General features: G+C 32.4%; 1 protein-coding gene across 1 annotated transcript in view; it reads right to left on the bottom strand.

The window, feature by feature from the left end:
• Positions 1-22,119, bottom strand: part of tinc (transmembrane protein tincar) — a 613,917-nt gene that overhangs the window by 390,618 nt on the left and 201,180 nt on the right. The window contains exon 2 of the mRNA XM_072523412.1: positions 1,193-1,487. Coding sequence (XP_072379513.1) covers positions 1,193-1,442 — 250 coding nt within the window. The 5' untranslated portion in view covers positions 1,443-1,487. The remainder of the gene's footprint in view (positions 1-1,192; positions 1,488-22,119) is intronic.

Consider the following 22,119-nt stretch of genomic DNA (forward strand, 5'->3'; position numbering starts at 1 on the left):
AAAGATTTAAAAATAATGGCGAATATTAAAAGGTATTAACGAAAATGCTAAAAACGAAAACGAAAATAAAATAAAACTTTGCAATTTAAAGTTCTGTCGTAAATTTATTAATGTGTCTTCCACTTCGGCTTCTCCATCCTGGCATTTTTCCCCGCATGATCACCTACAGCAGTTCGTAGCGCTGACCTTCTCTCAGAGAACACGTAACACTTCAGTTATGTCTAACATCTAACCCGATCGATAAATCTCTGTTACAAAAAACATTTTTTTTCATTTTGCTAAATGCATATCTTAATTGTCAAATGTTTTATATAATTTCTTCAGTATATTCAATATTGTCATTATTTATTGATTATAAACATTTGTATTTCCGGACGTTTTTTATTTGTTCTCCGATCAGTAGACTCCCTTGTGGTTGTTGTGATTAAGTGATCACCAGAAATTGAGCTTTTTTCGTATTCGGCTTAAACCTCCTCTTTCACTCTGTTTTAGAACTTGATTTACTAGTTGCCGTAGATGTTTGAAACATTTCGGTATCAGTACCGTGTCGTCAGCGTATTTTAAATTGTTGATAAGTTGTACGTTCATGTTTATGATATTTTATGTTAGGATTACAACAGAAAACGTAAATAAACGGCGCCCTAAAAGAAAATCAGTAATTTTTATAGTCTACTATACACACTATACTACAGTTGTCTTATCAGTTAATAAAATTAAGTAAGGATTTTGAGTTACAAAAATTAGTTCTATTCACCTCCACTAATATAGAAACTGTCATGGCTAAAAAATATATTAGGATAAACATGTCCGAATACTTTTTTATCGCCTAGAGACGAAACTAATGTTCCGAGAATAATAAGTGGGGAGATATATTATAAGTAATGCCCTTTATGTGTCACTTTAATAGCCATTTAAATGACCTTTAACTATTTTTATATAAAAGTGAGATTAATGATACAGCCACCTACGGTGGTAATGTAATAGTCTAAAAATATTTACCTGAGGATCTCTCGTATTGAGGACTTAAAGCTAAATTTTCCTAGCATACTACTAATGTAATTAGTTTTATTCCCAAAGAATGTAATATAAACCTACCTAATAAAAAATAAAGTGGACATTGAAACTTCCAATCAAACAAAAGGGAGTGTTTTACATCATACTTTTAACACATTATACACATTGAATAACTTACCTAAAATCCTTTTCAGACATTTGTAGGCCGTGTATCCTTGAAGTCCTGTAAAAAAGACTCCATACCATATCGACCAAAGGTTGTTAAGGTGTATTCCAGTCTTCTTTTTTGATTTCTTGGTACTGTGAAGAGATTCCGTTGATTTTATTGCTTGATAGCTGCCCTTGCTGGAATCACTCATTTTTTCGATTGATTTTTTAATATCATTGTTATTATCAAAAGTTGATGGAGTGCTGTGGATCGAGTGCATCACTTAGAGATATCCCCTAGTTAAATACGGACCTCGCGGGAAGTCCTGAAATAAAAATACTCTTTTAGGAATGGTATGCCTAGTTTATTTAATTGTTAGATAAATAAATATCAAAAGAAAATTCTAATCAATTAAGCCATACAGCTGCATTCATTCATTCATTTTGGCTTTACAACCCTGTGTGGGTCCTAGCCTCCCCAAGAATTTTTCTCCAGTCGTCCCTATCCATCGCCTTCCTCCGCCAAGCACGTATTTCCATATTTCTCATGTCTTCACAGCTACATCTAACATATTACATTAACGTTAATATATATATATATATATATATATATATATATATATATATATATATATATATGTATATATACATATATATATATATACATATATATATATATATACATATATATATATATATACATATATATATACATATATATATATATATATATATATATATATATATATATATATATGTATATATATATACATATATATATATATTTATACATACATATACATATACATATATATATATATATATATATATATATATATATATATATATATATATATATATAATATATATAATATATGTATAATATAGTAATATGCATCTAAATAAGGACGTAACTTCATTTACCATATTAATTTTGATTTCAGTATGATATTATAAAGTTTGCCGTATATGTAAATTTCAAATTGTTTTATTTGCTGCTTCGTCAGTGCAAGTTTGATATGCAAAATATGTTACACAGAGTGAACAGGAGAATTAGAAAAGCCTTCATTCAATTTCGAGGAATACGACTGAAGTTTCAAGTTTATTCGAATATATATATATATATATATATATATATATATATATATATATATATATATATATATATATATATATATATATATATATATATTGAATTCTCGTTGAAAATGAGAAAATCATTAGTATACGAACACGACAATGTCAAGAGAACAGTACTATACCACCAATCAATGCCTGAGTTTGGTATAGCAAAAAAAATTTATTCGATTAAGAAAAATGACAATATCTAACTAAAAAGCCAGCGTTAGGATACAGGGAAAAATTCTCGATCCTTTAAGATAAATGCTAAAGACTCAGACAAAAGGATGCCCTGGCTTGCCTCCAATTTAACATTGCCTTGGAAAAGGCAGTCCGAGACACACGAATTAGACACGGCGGTACTATTCACAATACATCAATACAGATCTTAGCACACGCTGATGGCATTGACTTAATAGGGCGTAGCAAACCAGATGTTGAGCAATATTTCCTAGAATTGGAAACAGCGGAGAAACGGGTCGATCTAGTTATCAACGAAGACAAAATTAAGCAAAATGTTGGTTACTATGGATCCTATAACAAATGAGGAAGGGGAAACAGTCTTTGGAAGCCATATGTCTTAACATGTTCACAGATTCACGTACCTTGGCTTGCTAGTGACTACTACCAACACAATAATCGAAGAAATTAAAAGAGGAATAATCCTTACAAATAAATCATTCTATGAACTCAAAAACCAACTCCAATCAAGAAATATTTAAAGAAAAACTAAAACTATTATATACAAAACACTGCTAAGGGGCCGGTCCTCACATATGGGGCGGAAACATGGACTCTAACGCAGGATGAAATACTTCTGGAAATATTCGAGCGTAAGATACTTCGCAAAACATTTGGAGCTATAAACGATCAATGGCAAAGGCGCAAAAGATATAATTTTGAATTATACCAACTCTTTAATGAACTAGATGTCGTAACGTTCATTAAAACACAGTGACTTGTTGGCACAGATGGGCTAGACACTACGAATGGCTGACAATATGATTGCTAAACACCTAAACAGCTAACGACAGGAAGACCCATAGGAAGAAGAAGCAGAGGTCGACCACGAATTAGGTGGAGTTGAGACCGACTTAGGAATACTAGAGATCAGAAGATGGCAACACGTTGTCAGAAACCGAAGAGAATGGCGACGAATCTTAGAGCAGACCAGGATCCACACAGGGTTGTCGAGAAAGATGATAATGATGTAAAACTGTATCCCTTCGTCGATCCTATCTGCTCTACTTGCTAGTATTGTTATCCATGAAGGTTCTTTTTTTACATTATTATATTTGTAAATACATTTTTAAAACTTTTATATATTTTTAAAAAGAAAGATGAGATAATTATGTCTATAACTAACTCTACTGCAATTACATTTTTATTTATTAATATTATTAATAAGTTTATTACACAAAAACTATTCGTCATGTATAAGTGTAAAATTTTTAATAATCTCTTGTATCTTAAACGAGAGTTGTAGACATATCTCAATTCAGGATCGGCATTCAAATTAAAATAGTGCGTCCTGTTAAAATAATATATTACGTCAGAGACAATGAAAATAAATCTTACTCTTCATAAACATCTTTTGAAAAACCTCTTCCCATAAACCCCTCTCTTTTATCATAAGATTTACATTCTTCCCTTGCTTTATTTAGTCTCAGAACAACACGTATCCGGTTGAAGACCATAAATTATGCGAAACAAAATTAATTAAATTACGTAGTATATAAAATAAGTAATTTATTTTTCTCCTTTTGGTTTTTCCCAGATTTCTTAAGGGGCCTTTTAGAAAATAAACTGTCAGGTAAATCTACAATTTATTGTTAATTAAATTTTTTCCCCACAAGTAAATGGTGTAAGGATAATAGTGGAAGGTGCACAACAAGTAAATTAGTGCAATACTACCACTGTAGAACAGACGGATCCTGTAGATCCAAGATCTTATATACACTGTGTGTCAGACAAATGAAATAAATTAGCTAATAAATAAATGAAAGAGTATTCGAAAAAACGGTTGAACACGTCGATTAGTATTTATAGTTGCGCATTTTTTTCCATAAAGACTTTTTGTACGGGGTGTATCAGATAACGGTGGCCAATACCAACTTGCCTATTATAAATAGAACACCCTGTAAATTAATTAATTTTCAGATTATTCAGCTCATTTTAGACATTTTTTGAATACAATGTCCTATAGTTATCTTTGACTGTTTCAGAAATATTAAGTAAAATGCAAAAATTCACATTTAGAAAAGAAAATTATTTATTTGTCGAAAGTCGCTACCACTGGTATTGGTAATGATAAAGTAAGCAAAAACTATTTAAGCATTCATTTTTATTGATATGTTAAAAAAACAAAAAATTGTTTACTTTGGTTTAAAACGCCAATGTTGTATTTTTCCATGACAGAAGTAGTTGTCAGTGCTATAGTCGTTTGAATTTCATTAACCGCAAGCCAGAAAAATGGTTCGTTTACACAGAAATGCACAAAATTACAATTAAACAGATTATTGGCTATCAGACACGAAGGCAAATGGAAGTAGCTCGTATATTTCACGAAGCATTTCCTGATTTGTCGCACATATCTCAAGGGACAATTAGTAAAATAGAGAAGCAATTTCACGAGCTGGGCCATGTTAAGAAGGTAGAAAAAGAAGCTGACAATGTAATAAGTGAGAATACCAAATTGGCTGTTAAGCTTGAGTTTGAGGAACACCCACATACATCTGTTCAAGAAGCAGCCCCAGTACTCGATATTAGCTATTCATCGTTTATTGGAATATTACAAGAAAACAAAATGTATCCCTATGAAATTATACACACTCAGCTCATGGTAGTTGATTTTGACAAGAGAACGTATTTTTATAAATAAATGATGGCAATGTTAGACACCAATGTGTTCCAATTAGAACATGTTTTGTTTTCTGGTGAGTGCACCTTTACTCTTCACGGTCAAATTGCCGCTATTGGTCCAGGGAAAAGCCTTACTGGATAAGAGAAGGCAATACTCAATACCCTGAGAAGGTTAACGTGTGGGCAGGAATTATTGTAGATCAGATCATAGGTCCCTTTTTTATACATGGCAATTTAAATGGCGACAATTCTTTAGCATTTCTCCAAAATAATTTAGTACCAACGTTGGCCAACTTGTATCCTGATCCAGAAAACCGAAAAGTTCCAGCACAAGAGTATGATATGGTTTTAACAAGATGGAGCACTGCCACACTACCAAATCCATGTCTGACAGTACCTCAACCAAATATTTCTAAATCGGTGGATAGGGAGGAATGGCCACCACGATCCGCCGATTTGACGCCATTAAACTTTTACTTATGGAGATATGTAAAAAGTATTGTATACAAAACTAAACCCACTGACTTAGCTGACTTACGAAGACAAATAACGCTTGCGATTAGATCGATCACATTTGCGAAGTTGAGTAACTTTCGAAGAAATTTCTATTCACGGTTAGGGTGTTGCCAAGATGTTCATGGGGAGGAGCATTTTGAATATCTCCTACATTGACATTATTGTTTAGATTTGTATTATTTAGAAGTTTTTGAATATGTTGTAGCGACTTTCGGCAAATAGATAATTTTCTTTTCTAAATGTGAATTTTTGCATTTTACTTAATATTTCCGAACAGTCAAAAATAGATATAATATATTGTATTCAAAAAAATTTCTAAACTGACCCGAGAAATCTAAAAATTAATTAATATACAGGGTGTTCTATTTAAAATAAGCAAGTTGGTATTGGCCACCGTTATCTGGTAACTAAAAAGTTTTTATGAAAAAAAGTGCGCAACTATAAATACTAATCGACGTGTTCGACCGTTTTTCGAATACTCCTTCATTTATTTATTAGCTAATTTATTCCATTTGTCTGACACACAGTGTATATAAGATCTTGGATCTACAGGATCCGTCTGTTCTACAGTGGTCAATACGCTGGAAAGGCCACAGCCACCAGCTAGTTATTGTATTGTATCTAGAAAGTATAAGATAAAACTGTTATCATTTTTAAAGAAGTTGCTTCGAAGCGATGCTTGGGTTTTTCTGATGTAAAATAAGAGGAGGGATATAGGAATTTTCTGATTGGTTAGCGAGTTTAAAATGGGGATGAAAGAGAGTGAATGCTTTGAAAGTTTGGAGTAGAAAAAATTATTATGTGATGGTCATCCGAAAGAAGTATTTGAAGTTTTGTGTAGGCAGTTAAGAAGGTGAGTATAAAGGTGAGTATCATCAGTATAAAGTCCAAGTGAGTAAGTCACAAGAACTATAACTATTAAAAATATTTGACACCAAGTAAAAAAATACTTGGGTCTCAGGAGATTGTTAGTATATGAAAGAGAGGAGAGAATTTTGGAGTTTGTTGAACGAGTACCGGTAAAAGAGTAGTGGATATCCAAGATGTAATAATAAACAACACTGCACTTAAGAGAGTAGACGAGTATGTATACCTGGGACTACATAAATCTGGCTTCTTACTCCCAGAAATCAATAGAAAAATAAAATTGCTTGGACATCTCATGTTAGAAATGCAGATATATTCAAATCTAATATACCTGAAGAAAAAAGCATTTGATCAGCGTCTACTGTCAATCATGACGTACGGCTGCCAAACTTAGACACTAAAGAAAGAGATAATATCGAAACTTAAAGTCACTCAAAGGTCAATGGAGCGATGCATGCTAGGTATACGAAAGAGAGATCTAAAAAGAATAGAATGGATAAGACAGAAAACCAAGGACAATGATGTTATCCACAGAATGACATAAGGAAACAAGACGGTACAACATGGCACAGAAAAAAAAAGCGAATATTAGACAATCGTGGGCAAAAATAACAAATAATTGATTTTCCTGTATAAGGACAATGATGTTATCCACAGAATGACATAAGGAAACAAGACGGTACAACATGGCACAGAAAAAAAAAGCGAATATTAGACAATCGTGGGCAAAAATAACAAATAATTGATTTTCCGTCAAATTTTTTATTTAATAAACTGTCAAAGTATTTTTTTTAATCCTTTTGATCACCATCGCGTTTCGAGATCCTTCTCGTGAACAAGTATATTGTTATTTTCGTGCCAAGATATAATCTTAGGCTTTCTTTGCTCTATGTTTCGCTATTTTATCATATATCTATTTTTTACCTTCCCTCATTTCAAGTTGACCTTATAGATTTTGATATGCTTTTACTTTTCGTTTTCTACTGCTTTAGCTCTTTGGACGTGTACTGTATATTGACTAAATAAGCAAAAAAGAACAATATTGATATCCCTAAAATTAAAACCCGTAAAAATTAAGTTAACTAGATATTCCTTCCCACCACTGTATGGAATAAATTAATTTGTAATTACGTATTTTTTACACATATCTTAGTATCCAAGTTATTTTCCATTGTTTATTTGGTGAGCAGTCAAGAACAAAAGAAAAGACATAGAAAACCGCTTCCTTAATTCAGATTTAAAACAATATAGATTTAAAAAAGATTTATTTGCTACGTAAACTGAATAAACTTTAGAGTCATGTTTTTTAACAACCGACCCCTCTAAAAATTTAAGGCACACGTCGTTTGAAACCCTTATTCTCTTATTCTTAACACGTTTCGCTTTGGGCCCTTTCGGCTCTTTTTGTTCTCTCGCTTCTCGTCACTTTTTGATTGTTGGAGATACCTTTATGATGATAATGCGGAAGTTTACGTAAACAGTTTTTTAATGACGTCGAAATATTTTCCCTGGTTGATCGAGGTTTTTATTGGGTTTATCCGTGCTTGTTTTAATACAGAGCAATTGAAAATTATTAGAATATATCTCGTGGTTCGTTAAGGAAGAAAATATTGAGTGTTAATATTTATGTATAGTGAAAAGACTGTCATCTAAATTATCAGCTTTTATTTTATATGCCTCTTATGAAATACTCGAATGGATACTTCATACTGTTGCTCCAAATTGCATGTCATAAAAGTAATATTATGATGACGAAATCTATATCTACTCAAATCTTAACTTTTACAGGACTTTAGTTAGAAGTTAAATAATAGAAAATGATTATCCACTGTATTAGAGATGATTACCTCATGGTGGAGCAACGTATTATTTAGTGGGACCTAACTAAACTGATATGCTAATTAAAAATACATTACGTTTACACTTTCGATTTCCAAGGTGGAAAAACTCTCAAGGTTCTCAAAAAACAAAATGTGTACGTTCGATTGAAATATTTCAAAGGTCTTTTTGACATACATACTGTAACGTTATAAACGTCACATCTTTATTAATTTATATTTAACTAATTATTTTATTTTAATTTCTTTATTAATTTATTAATTTCTTTTCTCCAGTTTAGTTTTTACTATTTTTTTATTTAAAAAGTAGTTGGCGCCCCCTGTATTTCTTTTCTTCCTCTGTCTTTCTTTTCTCTCCCTTTCTGTCCCGTAGAATAAATATTCGCCCTCTCTCTTTCTGTCCGGTAGACTAAATATTCTGTTCTGTGCTGACAGAAAAGCTAATTCTATGATATAGGAACATCCTATGACATCTGTGCTAACTTCATTCAGTCCCCCTACTTTATGTCAGTCAACTTTTCTAACGTAGTGGGAATATAATTTTTTGCCTCTTTTTGAAATTTATAAAAGAAGGCAAACGTTATTATAAGATTCATATTATGGTCTACAAAATTCTCTTGGGGTAAGTACTTTCATCGTAATCTTTATTTTATAGTTCTGAAAGCATTTCCAATATGCATAATCTTACTTCTTTCGAAAGCACGTTTTCTAGATTGTATGCATCTAAGGATCTAAACAGAATTTAACTAAGTAATAATAATTATATTTCATTTTATCCTTGCCATTCGCTATTTGTTTAATTGTAATTTTGTAAAATGGCAAGGAAGTTAAACCCCTTTTGATGTGTCTCTAATACCAGTTGTTGTTGTATTTTTAGTTTATTGACAACTTTCAAATTTTATTGGCGGCTTTATTGACCATATTGAAGAATTTATTGGCAAATGTATTGACCATATTCAAAAATTTATTAACCGCTTAACCACGAGGCTACATCCACATGTTATAACTACAGCTCTCTGGAGGACATAACATCTAATTAGGAGGACATACAAGCAGCTCATCGATACCATAAGTATCATCCTCACTAATTATTGTTAAGCTTTGGCAGGGTTGATTATTGTTTCTTTATTTTTAATAAACATGTTTGGTTAAAATTTGTTTTATTTGCTATCAGCTAAGAGCTCAGGTTCAATCCCTAGTTTAAGACTTCACTCCACACTTAAGATACTGAGCTAGACAAGGCATAGACGATAAGCTCCCATGGTTGATTAAGCTATTATTTTTATAATAGTACTTCAATTCTCTTTGGTAGTCTTATCGTTACAATGCTATACCGGAACTGGTCTAATGTGATACTTTTGTGACAGATACTTAATGGATGTAAAGCTAGTCTTTAAAATTACCTATTTTGTATATACCTATCGTTGTATCTGTAATTAGTTTTCTTAAGGTAATAAATAAGTAAGATATTTGGCGATATTTTACAATCTCAAAGTTTGTCTCTTGATTGTATAGTGTATAACCAATGTATCCATGTTTTCAACTACGCCTTTTACACTACGAGCCCTAATAACTATATAATTAGACAAACTAAAATACATGCAAAATTCAGATAGTTGACAGTTTATTTTTTTATAATTATGTTTTTAATCCCATACAAAATTATAATTTGTCGCCCTTTATACGTCCCACCTTTAAAAGTCCCACCGTTATACGTAAGTACTACTTCATTTATTTTACATTAAAACTACTCTGACAAACTTTAAGCGATTATTTCCCATCGGTACATCTAAGTCTAGCTTTGAACAAGGCGATTTCATTGGTTTTAGTTTCAAAGTGTATTTTTTATTGTTGAAATAACGTCTACAGTGTTTTGTTTACAAAAAATGGCAGGGTAAGTTTTTTGTTTAACTAAGTAATAATCTTAAATTTTTTTGAATGTTTAGTCACTAAAAATGACATTTGTTTAATTGGTACTTGAGAGTACCGTTGGGCATAATAATTGTAATATATTTTTTTCATTTCAGACATTGTCCACAGTGGCGGAAAAAAAAGTTTGACTGATGCCTAATTATTAGAACTTATAGAAAATGAAGATTTTGGTGATTTTTTGCCTCCATTAGATAATGCAGAAGATACTGATGTTGAATCAGAAGTCGATGATGAGCTGAATATTTCTACTTCTGCAATAGATTTACAAATAAATCGTGAAGAAGAGGCAAATAGTGAAGACCATAAATTAGTTCCTGAGGACCAATCTAACGAACGACAAATTTAGGAACCTAATGAACATCAAGATCAAGAGCCTGATAATTACATGGAACCTGAATGTCCAGAAAGAAAATGGAGTAAATTGGAAAAAACCACAGAAATTCCTCAATATACAGAAGCTGGCTTGTATTTGGGAAGAAGTTCATTTTAGAGCATATGAGACCGCTTTAAATATTTTTGTAAGTTTTTAGATAAAAGCATAGAATATAAAGCCTGTATTTGAGAAGTAATTTTAGAGAATGTGAGAACGCTTTAGATGTTTTTGTTAAGTTTTTACCATTTGTTGCAAAAACTATGCCAAGGAATAGGTTTTAGACCATTTAAAGATTTTTGCATATAAACGATAACTCGCTAATACCAAAAAATAATACCGATCGATTATATAAAATTAAACCTTTGCTGGATTGTCTAAATCTTCAATTTGATAATTATTGTGGTATACAGAAAATATGAGTCGACGAGTCAATTGTAAAATTTACAGGCCGATCATCTATTAAACAATATAATCCGATGAAACCGATAAAAAGAAGGTATAAGCTCTGGTGTTACTCTGACGTGAATGGCGTCAAAAAAAATGAAAACATTCAAGAGAATTCCAAATTTAATTAAGGCGAACGAGTAATTTTATCTTTGACAGAAGCAGACTGAAGAAAAAATAAAATAACATTTACACCGATATAAAACTACTCGAGAAATTGAAAGTTGGAACTACTTTAACCTGTGGTACGATTCGAGCTGATAGAAAGGATCTTCCTTACAACCTGTTAGAAGATAAAAAACTTGCTAGAGGTGACTTTGACTACCGTATTTCTAATTCAGGGATTTCCTTTTTAAGTGGAAGAATAATCGCATAGTCACCACTGCTTCCAGCTTTCACGGGAGTGAATTAACCATATTGAAACAAAAAAAACGTGATGGAAAAAATATCAACATCCCAGCACCCCAAATAATAAAAGATTATAACGAATCTATGGGAGGTGTAGCCCATCACGACCTACTAACGCAATGTTACGGTTTGGAGAGAAGATCTAATAAATGGCGGCATCGACTTTTTTGGGCTTGCCTATAAATAAACTTTGAAAATAGTTTCGTTATAACTAAAGAAGTATTAGAACCACCTACAAAAAATGTTGGATTTTCGTGGAGACCTTACTAGTAGCGTCTGTTTTGCATCCTCCCACAGAACAAACAAGACTCCAAGAGGAAAAGAACGACAGCATAATTTTAGCATTTCTTTGGAAATAAGATTGTGCAATAAAGGAAATCACTGGTCAAAATTTGTTGATCGAAGGGGAAGATGTGAAGTTTGTACCTAGTATGAACAAAATACAATCTAAACCGATGTCAATTGGGTCTGTATGTAAAGTTTTTCTATATATTAATCAAAATAACTGTTTCATAGAATATTATGAGATAAATAATTTAAATATATAGTTACTATAATATGCCTTGAAGGTGAACACAGGGACTATGTGAAAATCATGCTTGGAGTGAAGCAAGTCTGTATTTTGTCTCCTCTAATCTTCAATCTGTACTCTGAAAGAATATTTATCGAAGGTTTGCACGAAACTGAAAAAGGTATTCTACTGAATGGTTAGTGGCTGAACAACATCGGATATGCAGATGACACCATACTATTTGCGGACAACTTAGAAGACCTACAAGTTCTTATGAACAAAATCACATATTACAGTCAACCATATGGAGTCAATATAAACGTTAAGAAGACAAAGCTTATGATAATAAGCAAGAAAAGAATAACAGAAGGTCAACTCTACTTCAACCAATCCCCTGTAGAAAGAGTGACGCACTACAACTACATCGGCATCATAATATATGAAGAATAGACCAACAACCAGTAGATTAGAGCACGCATCGGAAAAGCTAGATCCACCTTCAATCGGATGGGGACCTTTTTCAAGAGTCACTTCTTTCTTGATACAAAAGTAAGAATGCTGCGATGCTACGTCTTCTCTGTCCTTTTGTATGGTGTTGAATCGAGGACCTTGAACGAAGATATGTGCAGAAAACTGGAAGCGTTTGAGATGTGACTATATCGGAGAATACTTAAGATCCCGTGGACTAATCGAGTCACAGATGAGGAGATCCTCAGAAGAATGAATAAGAACCGAGAGGTACTGACCACCACCAAATTTCGAAAGTTACAATTCTTCGGAGATATTATGCGAAATGAATCCAGATATGCTCTCCTTCAAGCCATCCTGCGAGGAAAAATATTTGGAAAATGAGGTCCAGGAAGAAGAAGAACATCTTGGTTAAAGAACCTCAGAATCTGGTTCAATACAACATCTGTGCAGATTTTCCGCTCTGCTGCAGATAAGATAAAGATTGCCATGATGATCGCCAACATTCGTAACAAATAGGCACATCAAGAAGAAGAAAAATAATATGCCTTAATGTTTTTTTCCATTCTGAATTTATCACAGCGGTACTTTTCAGTACGGTATTGTTTTAGTAACAACACAACAATCATGAAAATTAATTTGTTTAAAAATTATTAAAAAATGTTAATAGGATCTTCTTTCTATTCATTAAAAAAGTATGATCTCTATGATATCAATATCTAGGATATAAGGATGGTTTCGGGTATTACCTCTGGGTTTGAAAGGGTTAATGTATTACTATGTAATTAGTTAACAATTACTAATAATATAGGTTCAATCAGCAACACAAAACAAAATACACTTACCTACTCTAACGGAATTAATTAATAATAAAAAATGTTTATTTTGTTGGCGACTAAATATTGAAACATACAACAAATAATATTGATTTTTAAAACGGATTAGCATCGCACTTATACTTTAGGGCTACTCGAACTCGGTTATGCATTTCCTACACTATGGATCTGTACTTTTCATGAGATAAATTTATTGCAAATCGGCTCTATATTGGCTTTATGTTCGTTTAATGTCCGTTGTGGGTTATTCGTTGGTGCATGCTTTACTGTTTCAATGACATTTATAGCTATACTATTTCCAAACCAGTTGTTTGTGGTCGTATGACAGACCGCTTCGTCCTGCTGAAAAATGTAATTCCTGCCCGCATTTAATTTCACAACACTTGGTAGTACTAGTAGGCTATTTTGAGATGTTTGTTGATATTTCATAGCATTTACAGTACCCTCAATAAATTAAAAACATCCTAACCCTGAAACTGCCATACAACCACAAAGCATTACTCATTTAGGAAATTTTACGTTCCGTTTCAAAGAATCTTTGTAAAAAGCCTATTACATTAATGTATTTATGAATGTTTGTATTTTGAGAATGATTTCCGAATTGGAAATTGAAACGTCAATAAACTTATTTTAAACTTCAATTGTGACTTATTCGCATTAAAATAGTAATTGTGCAAATTTTTTCACTAATAATTATGTGAAATAACTATTTTAACTGCATTTGTCATGTAGTTTAATAATATTGACTGAAGAAATAATTGTAAATTTTTGTACCAGTTATTAATTTTTATTGCGAAAAATAATTGTTTATTTGGTTATATATTTAAATATTTTTTAATGCACTACAACATTAACTTACATAGGAGTTGCGGTTTCTTTTTTATATTATTGACTTAATAATTCAATAATTAAAGAATATTTCTTATTTTGTTTGCGCACGCAACAAAGGTATTAAAAGGGGGTATATTCCAGAATTTTATTCTTTTTTTTACGAAATAAAGCCCAATTTATAAAAAAAGTCAACCTTTTTTGCAAAATGGAGGTACTTTAGTATTGAAATTAGAATTGATTAAAAACTTTTCTCAACTAAACAATTTAAACTATTTATTTCCAAATTTTCATCATTGATTTATTTTTTTTTTGGGTTTTGGCAAAATTTTGTGTTCATTCACCGGGCTATAAAAACCTAATTTATTCGAAAAAACTCTTTTATTGATTTGTTTTTATGAATCTAACAAAAATTGTAATATCAGTTTAAATTCCTTGATTTTAAGTGCATTAATTTGAAGTCGTTTACCAGTTCCTTTATATTATTTAATTAATATTATTCGGAAACTTCCAGGTATTTTCTGAATACATTGTTGAATTGTTGGGATAGAAAGTTTCTTATGGAATTTACTGTTGAGTTATATATACTTGCTTTCAAAATTTTGTTCTGCAATGTTTGCAACTGGTTTGGATCAGTTCATTAAGTATAGCACAAACTTTCATGCAGAGGTAACCAGTAGACCAATTAGTGCCTTGTATACTATCAACGCATACTGAGATTTCAGATTAATTAATACATAAAGTTTAATTAATATTGCTTGTATTTAATTATATATCACCATAGTAATTTTGTTTTCTATGTAAATGTATAAAAGAGAAAGGTAAAGATATAATATTAAAAATACCTTCTCCGCCCTTCGTATTATGGTACTGATATCAGGTATGCCGCACCAGTTTCTTAGGTATCTGATCCATGAATGCTGCATGTACCTGATTTCTCTAAACTTTACACATAAAGATAACAATTAGGAGATTATAATTGTTATTTCGTAGAATATGGTCCGAGTATGAAACGTTTCGTTGCTTAATCAGACCTAACAATTCTGTTTGGACATGAGCTCTTCGTAGAACATCATCATTTGTTACATGATCTACCCATTGAATTCTAAGCAACCTTGTGAGACCACATTTCAAAAGCATGCACTTGATTCAGAGATGTCACTTTAAGTGAGCAGGTCTCACTTTCGTACATCAAGATGGACTTAACATATATATAGACATACTTAATATTTTAGGACCCAGATTCTAACGGTTAATGGAACATTACGGCAAACGAGGTATTTCCAGGAATGTAGCTCCAAGGTATTTAAATCGTTCAATCCGTTCAATAGCTCCATTATTTATATTCAACTGAGTTTCCATATGTTGTCTGCTGATTTTGCTATGTTGATGTTTAACCTGTATTCCTCTCCCACACCATTGATGATTTTTACTAAATCTTGCAGCTCCTCTATTATGGGCGTATCGTCATCATAGCTTAGATTATTAATAGCAATACAATTTATTTTGATATCCTTGTTTCGTTCTGTAATGCAAGCTAAAATATTTTTTCTACATAAATATGGAACAGTAGTGGGGAGAGAATACAACCTTATCTTACACCCTTCCTTATCTCCAGTTCTTCTGTGTATAGGCCGTTGGCGATCTTAAGCTCTGTAAAATTCCAATATAGTTATTTAATTATTATCATGTCTTTGTCATCAAGCCAAATTTCGTTTACAATATATGTAGTACTGGTCAGAATATGCTAGTGTTAGCCTTTGATTTTCTGTATTTTCTTTGTTTAAATAAGTAATGTTTCACTAATATTAAGAACCGTGTTCAGATTTCCAATGTGCAGTCGGATCTAAAGACTTATGATCATAGTAGTTCCATCGGTAGTGTTAAATAATGTAGTTTCGATTCCCACTACAAACAGTAAACCAAAAACTACTGACAAGGAAGGCTCTCGCATGGTAATAACAAACGATGTAATTTGCCTAATACATTTCCTCTACACTTAATCTTTCGGAATGGACGTGAATAAAATTATATAGGTACGTCCAAATGACCTGCGGCACTAGAGACAGAATGTATCCTTGTTTCACTCCTGTATCTATAGAGATTCTCTCTGTTAACTGGTCATCCACTTTAATGTTATCAGTTTGGCTGTAATATAAATTATATATACTTAATTCGCAAGTCTCGTTCATCCAAGCCCGCTTCTTGCAACATGAGCTTGTCATGTTGTACTCTATCAAATGCCTGCCTTTTTGTAGTCGATAAAACAAATATATTCATCACAGTTGACATCCCTGCACCTCTAGATAAGCACTTGTATAGCGAATAGAGCTCCTCGGGTGCCTAAGGTATCGCGGAATCCAAATTGTGTCAATGGCACTTGTTCTTCACATTTTTTATATATTCTATTATATATCACTTTTGAAACGTTTTCAGTAAGTGGCTCATTAGGCTAATTATTCTGCAATCTTCGCATGTTTTTGCATTTAATTTTTTTGATATAGTTATGAAGGAGGTCGACTTTAACCAGCTTTGGGAAATATTTCCAGTTATATATATTTTGTTAAATATAGTCGTTATCCATTTTATTTCTTGTTCGTCCATAAGTTTCAGGAATTTTGTATAAAATTCATCAGGTCCTACAGCTTTACCATCTTTAGTTTTTCTAATATCTGCCATGACTTCTTCAATGGTAATCGGTGGTCCTGTTTGGCATTCTATGCCTTCAATGGCAATCTGCCTTTCATCTGCAAATGTTACTTCCACATATTTCTTCCAAGTGTCTAGTCTCTCTTCCACTCTTAGTAGTGGATTACTTTGGTTGTCTGCCAAACATCCAACTCTTCGAGGCTTGTATTAACCTGCAGCTTCTTTCACTTTTTTGTGCATATTTATTGAATCATGTTTCTGTTGTAATCGCTGTAGTTCAGCACATTGTTCTCTCAGCTGTGTCCTTAGCCATTCTGGTTGCTTTTTTGATCTCTTTCTCTATTTTTTTGTATAATGTCTTGTCCTGATCTTGACACTTTCGCCTCTCTTCCATCATATCTAAAATTTCATTTGTCATCCACGATATTTTCTTAATTTTGGTGGTTTAAGGATTTTTCCTTGTATGTCTTGTGAAACTCTATGCAATTTTTCAAGATCCTGGACTATTAAATTTGTTTGAATAACGGTATTCAAATTGCTATGTAAATACTGTTTTACACTCTGTTCTACGCGTTGGTCTTTGAGACGTATTTTGGGTTAAGACTACGTCGAATCTTCTTTAGCCTGACCCTCATTTTGCAAATCAGTGGGTTATGGCCTGACTTGATATCGGCTCTTGGGTATGTTTTGACTGATGTAATCCTGGTACGGAATCTTTTAATAATCATAATCTAATCTATTTGATTTCTGACTATGTGGCCTGAAGTATCTTGAGGTGATTTCCACGTGTATAATCTTCTGTATGGGAGTTTAAATTATTAAGTGTTAGTAATTATAAACTCTTCTTCTGATACAAATTCACCCAACCGGTCTCCTTGCTCATTTCTTTCTCCAAGTCTAAACTATCCTATGAATGCTCCCGATTGTTCCCTATCAATATTGGCATTTAAATCACCCATAATCAACGTTAGATCTTTTTTGGGAAGGTGTTTCAAGATTTTGGATAATTCATTACCAAGGCGTATACCTGGATAATGTTCTTATTGAGTAGGTATCAAGTTGAAGGAGAAGCACTATTTCCGATATGCGTACACAGTTTTTAAGATGTCTGGCAGTTTCTTGATTTAAGATTATACCTACTCCATTTTCGCGTCTTCCCTTGGGGTCACCTGAATAATATATGTGATAATTGTTAATTTCACATTTCTCAGAGTTCGTCCATCTCATTTCGCTTATTCCCATGATGTCTATTGATAGTTTATCCATCTTGTTGATTGCATTCTGAGTCTTACCCTTCTCGTATATTGTTTTAACATTCCGTGTGCAGATTATGAGCATTTTCTTTGCACTAGATTAGCAAGGATTTCGTCTGTTGGCGACGGAGATCAGCTGACAGAATTTTTTTTAAAATGCCATTTCTTGGTGTTTAATGTAAACTGATAAGTAGCTTATTAAATGCTATTAGTAGTAAATACTTGGAAAGATACGTGGGAAATTAGAACAATTAGTTAAACTGTAGAGGTAATCGCTTAAAGAAAAAGGTTTAATGCTAGGAATGTCTAAAATGTTTATATAAATATTGTGTTACTGATATACATAAGATGATGACTTTGATGGAAAAGTGAATATGAACAATAAACATAATATTAAAAAGTTTAAAGAATCTAGAATCGGTATTAAAAAAAAAATGGGGAATTAGATGATGAATCCATGGAGTTAGGGCGGAAATAATGATCTGAAAGACGGCGAGCAGTGTATGACGAGGTTTCAATGAAAATAAAAAGGAAATTCTATGAAATCTATAAGACCAGATACGATGTATGGCTGTAAATAGTGGGCAGATAATTAGAGTGCCTATATGGATGACGAAAAGAATAAAATTACAAATAATTTTTTTGGGGAAAATTTAGGTTAAAACCAATAAAGATCCAATAGAAGATGCTTAAGCAAGAAGTTTCCATAAAGGGGAGTAATATCGGCATGACACAGTAATTTGGAGAGAAATATACATAATTAAAGTAGCCGACCTCCCATAGCGATAAATTCAAAGAAAATGATGATTATAAAAGTTCAAATTTTAGAAATTAAAAAAAAACTTATTTCTAATGTGGAAATTGTAATTTTTATTTAAAAATGTATGTGTCAGTAAATTAATTTATACCCTGTGTACTATAAAAATTCTCCTGGAAATAACTATAATCAATTTAGCATAAACAAGAAAAAGCAATATCATATTTTTTATATAAATCCTTTCCTTATTAAAATAGACTTCTGCTTAACTAAAACCAACATAATTTTATCACTTTTCTGGTTTTAAAAATATAAAGTGATCACAATGTTCTTTTCTTAGCGATGCTCCAATGCATATGTCGATATATTTTCGAGTATCGGAAAAAATTGAACACTTTTTATCCATTTTATCAATTTTCGCTTCGTATTTCCATTTCTACTAACGTTATTCTTAAAACAAAAAGTTTCAAGTGGAAACATCCCATTCATGCTTTCAATCCTTGCTGATGCTTTTTCACGTAACACAACTCATACAACCCCGAGCGACGAACCTGGTGAGCTCTCTTCTGCATTTGCCAGGCTTTTACAAGGCCCTTTATTATTGAAGAGTTTTGTTAGTTGAAGTATGGAAAATTTCCGACAGGTGGTTCTTGTCTTAGTCGAGCTCATGCTTTATTTTGTTTAGAGTGGCTATTATTTTACGAGGAGAGCTGTTTTTAATAAAATGTTTTAAAAATAAATAATCGAATGCCGGACATGAAAAAATGTACGATGGTGTTATACCGTGGTTGTAATAAAACAACAAAATAAAATATTATATGAGGAAGTAGAAGAAACTTTTATTTACTAAAAAGTACTGTTCAATTAAATCAAAGAAGTACATGCATCACCGTGACATAGTACTCATCAAAAACATGAGCTTTTCTGTTTCTGAGCTTATTTTACAACACACTGGAGAACAATTAAGTAATCCTTTTTGATATAACCAGGAACTTAATTATATTTCACACATTTAGTTTTATGCGATCTATAATCATATACTTGTGAAGCCTAACTATGGAAAAAGCGGGATTTTAACCAAATCGTATCACAGACCAAGTACTTGTACTGACTAAGTATGTGTAAATTTGATTTCAAAAGCAATTAAAAAATATATTGTTTTCATGGGATTATCTGTGCATATGACATTTTGCGGCGACATGGAGTAATATATGTACATATAATTGAATGCATGTTATATCATGCAGAAACATCACTGATATTATTAATGCCATGTTATCCCACAGATGTTATCTATTTCCTATTACTCTTACTGCCCTCTGTCTACGCATTACCCAAATCCAAACCTCGAAACTAATTGAAGGTCGCCTACAGTAGTTTGTTTAAAACAGTGTGAAGACATAGACCAGTTATGTTTTTGCATTGTCTGAACTTGATTTCAAAGGTAAGTTTCATTGCCGTTTTTTTTGGTCGTAGGCTACAATTAATTGTCCATATATAGCACGTAGTGGGCTGTAATGGCTTAAATTTTAGAAATAATTTTCAAATCAGTGTAATAACCTTAAATTTTAGCAGTACATTTTGCTTCATTATTTGCTGTCTTGCAAAACCGGGAATTTTAGAATTGGATAACCGGTGTGATCAACTCTAAAAATTTAATTTACTAGTCATGTCGCATTATAAATGAAATACTTATTACCAGTCATGGGACCAAGGGAGCAGAAGTACTTGAACATAGGATGGGTTATATGAGAGCACCAACAGCTTTCAACATTTCACAATCGACATTAGAAAATCGTGTGAAAAAAACAAGAAGAGGATGCTCTGTAGACGATGCCAGTAAAAAAGGTAATATTTAGAAATAAATAACTCTCAAAAAAATATATTTTCAATTTGTATCTTTTAAGCTTGGGCAGATATAAACCCGCTTTTAATACAGATCAAGAAGAGGAACTTGTTGCTCACATTTTGAATATGAACTATCTCTAAGAAATAATTTACACCATAATTTTTATACTGAAAAAATGGCAACCAAAACATGGCTTTACTCGTTTTTTGCTAAACACTCAAAACTTCGGTTAAGAAATCCTAAAGCACGTGCGATAGGTTTCAATCGAACCGCAGTAGAAAATTGTTTCCAAATGTTAACGAAAGTATGCGAGTCTTGGAATCCATATGGAATTCCACGACACAGGAATAACAACTATGCCAAATAAGCAATAGATCAATAGAGCAACCTAGATCATTTCTATGAGAAGCAAAAGACAAATTCGAGCTCCATTATCTGCAGAAAGAGGTACCTTAATTACTGCAGAGATTTATATGAGTGCAAGTGGTTCCTATATGTTGGCAATGTTAATATTTCCATGAAATCTTGCAAATCCTCGATTATTGAATCATACTCCTCCTGGCACTTTTGCGAAATATCACCCTTCTGGTTGGATTCAAAGAGATATTTTTGTTAACTGGTTTAAGAAATTTATACAATTTGCTCATACTACAGCAGATAATCCTGTTTTCCTTTAAGTGGACGGCCACGCAGCATATACTTAGAGCAAAGAACTAATAAATATGGCATGAGAAAATAACGTTGTTCAATATGTTTGCCGCCATACTGCACTTATAGAATGCAGTCACTTGATATGTTGTTTATGGCACTGTTGCGCGCTTGCTATAGTGAAAATGTGAGAAATGGATGCGTCAAAATCGGGGACAGCGTGTCACAACTTAAGAGGTGGAAAACCTTTTTATAGGTGTTTTAATAGGTGCTGAAATGTCCACTTGATCGAGGAGTTTATTTTAAAAGAAAAAGCAGTTTCTAAAAGATTCAAATAGTTCGGAATGGGATGATTTAGATGAGGCTTGGATCTATTGCAACAATTTATTTTTAAACTCTAAATCGAAAGAAGATTGGATTAACTGCTAAAATTGTAAAAAGTGATCCTAGGACGCTTGCAGTGGCTGCGACCAAAATATCGATTCATTTGTTTAAACAGGACGAATGGAAGTCAAGTAAAACAAATCCTTATACGGGGATAGTGATAAGCCTTAGTAAAAGCCTACGTAATCACTCTACTATCTTTCAAGCGGAAATTTATGCTATAGACATGTGCCTGCAGGAACTAATAAAGAGGAACTGCAAGGACAAATCTATAAAAATTATATAAACGGATTGACTTTAACTTAGTTTGGAACTGTCTTATTCGAATTGGAAAAAGTAACAAAGTAACATTACTCTAGATGCCTGGATATACTGGTTTTGAAGGAAAAAAAGCGGACCTACTTGCCAGGGGAGGC

The sequence above is a fragment of the Diabrotica undecimpunctata genome, chromosome 2 (genome assembly GCF_040954645.1).
Source record: "Diabrotica undecimpunctata isolate CICGRU chromosome 2, icDiaUnde3, whole genome shotgun sequence".
In the NCBI taxonomy this organism is placed as follows: Eukaryota; Metazoa; Arthropoda; class Insecta; order Coleoptera; family Chrysomelidae; genus Diabrotica; species Diabrotica undecimpunctata.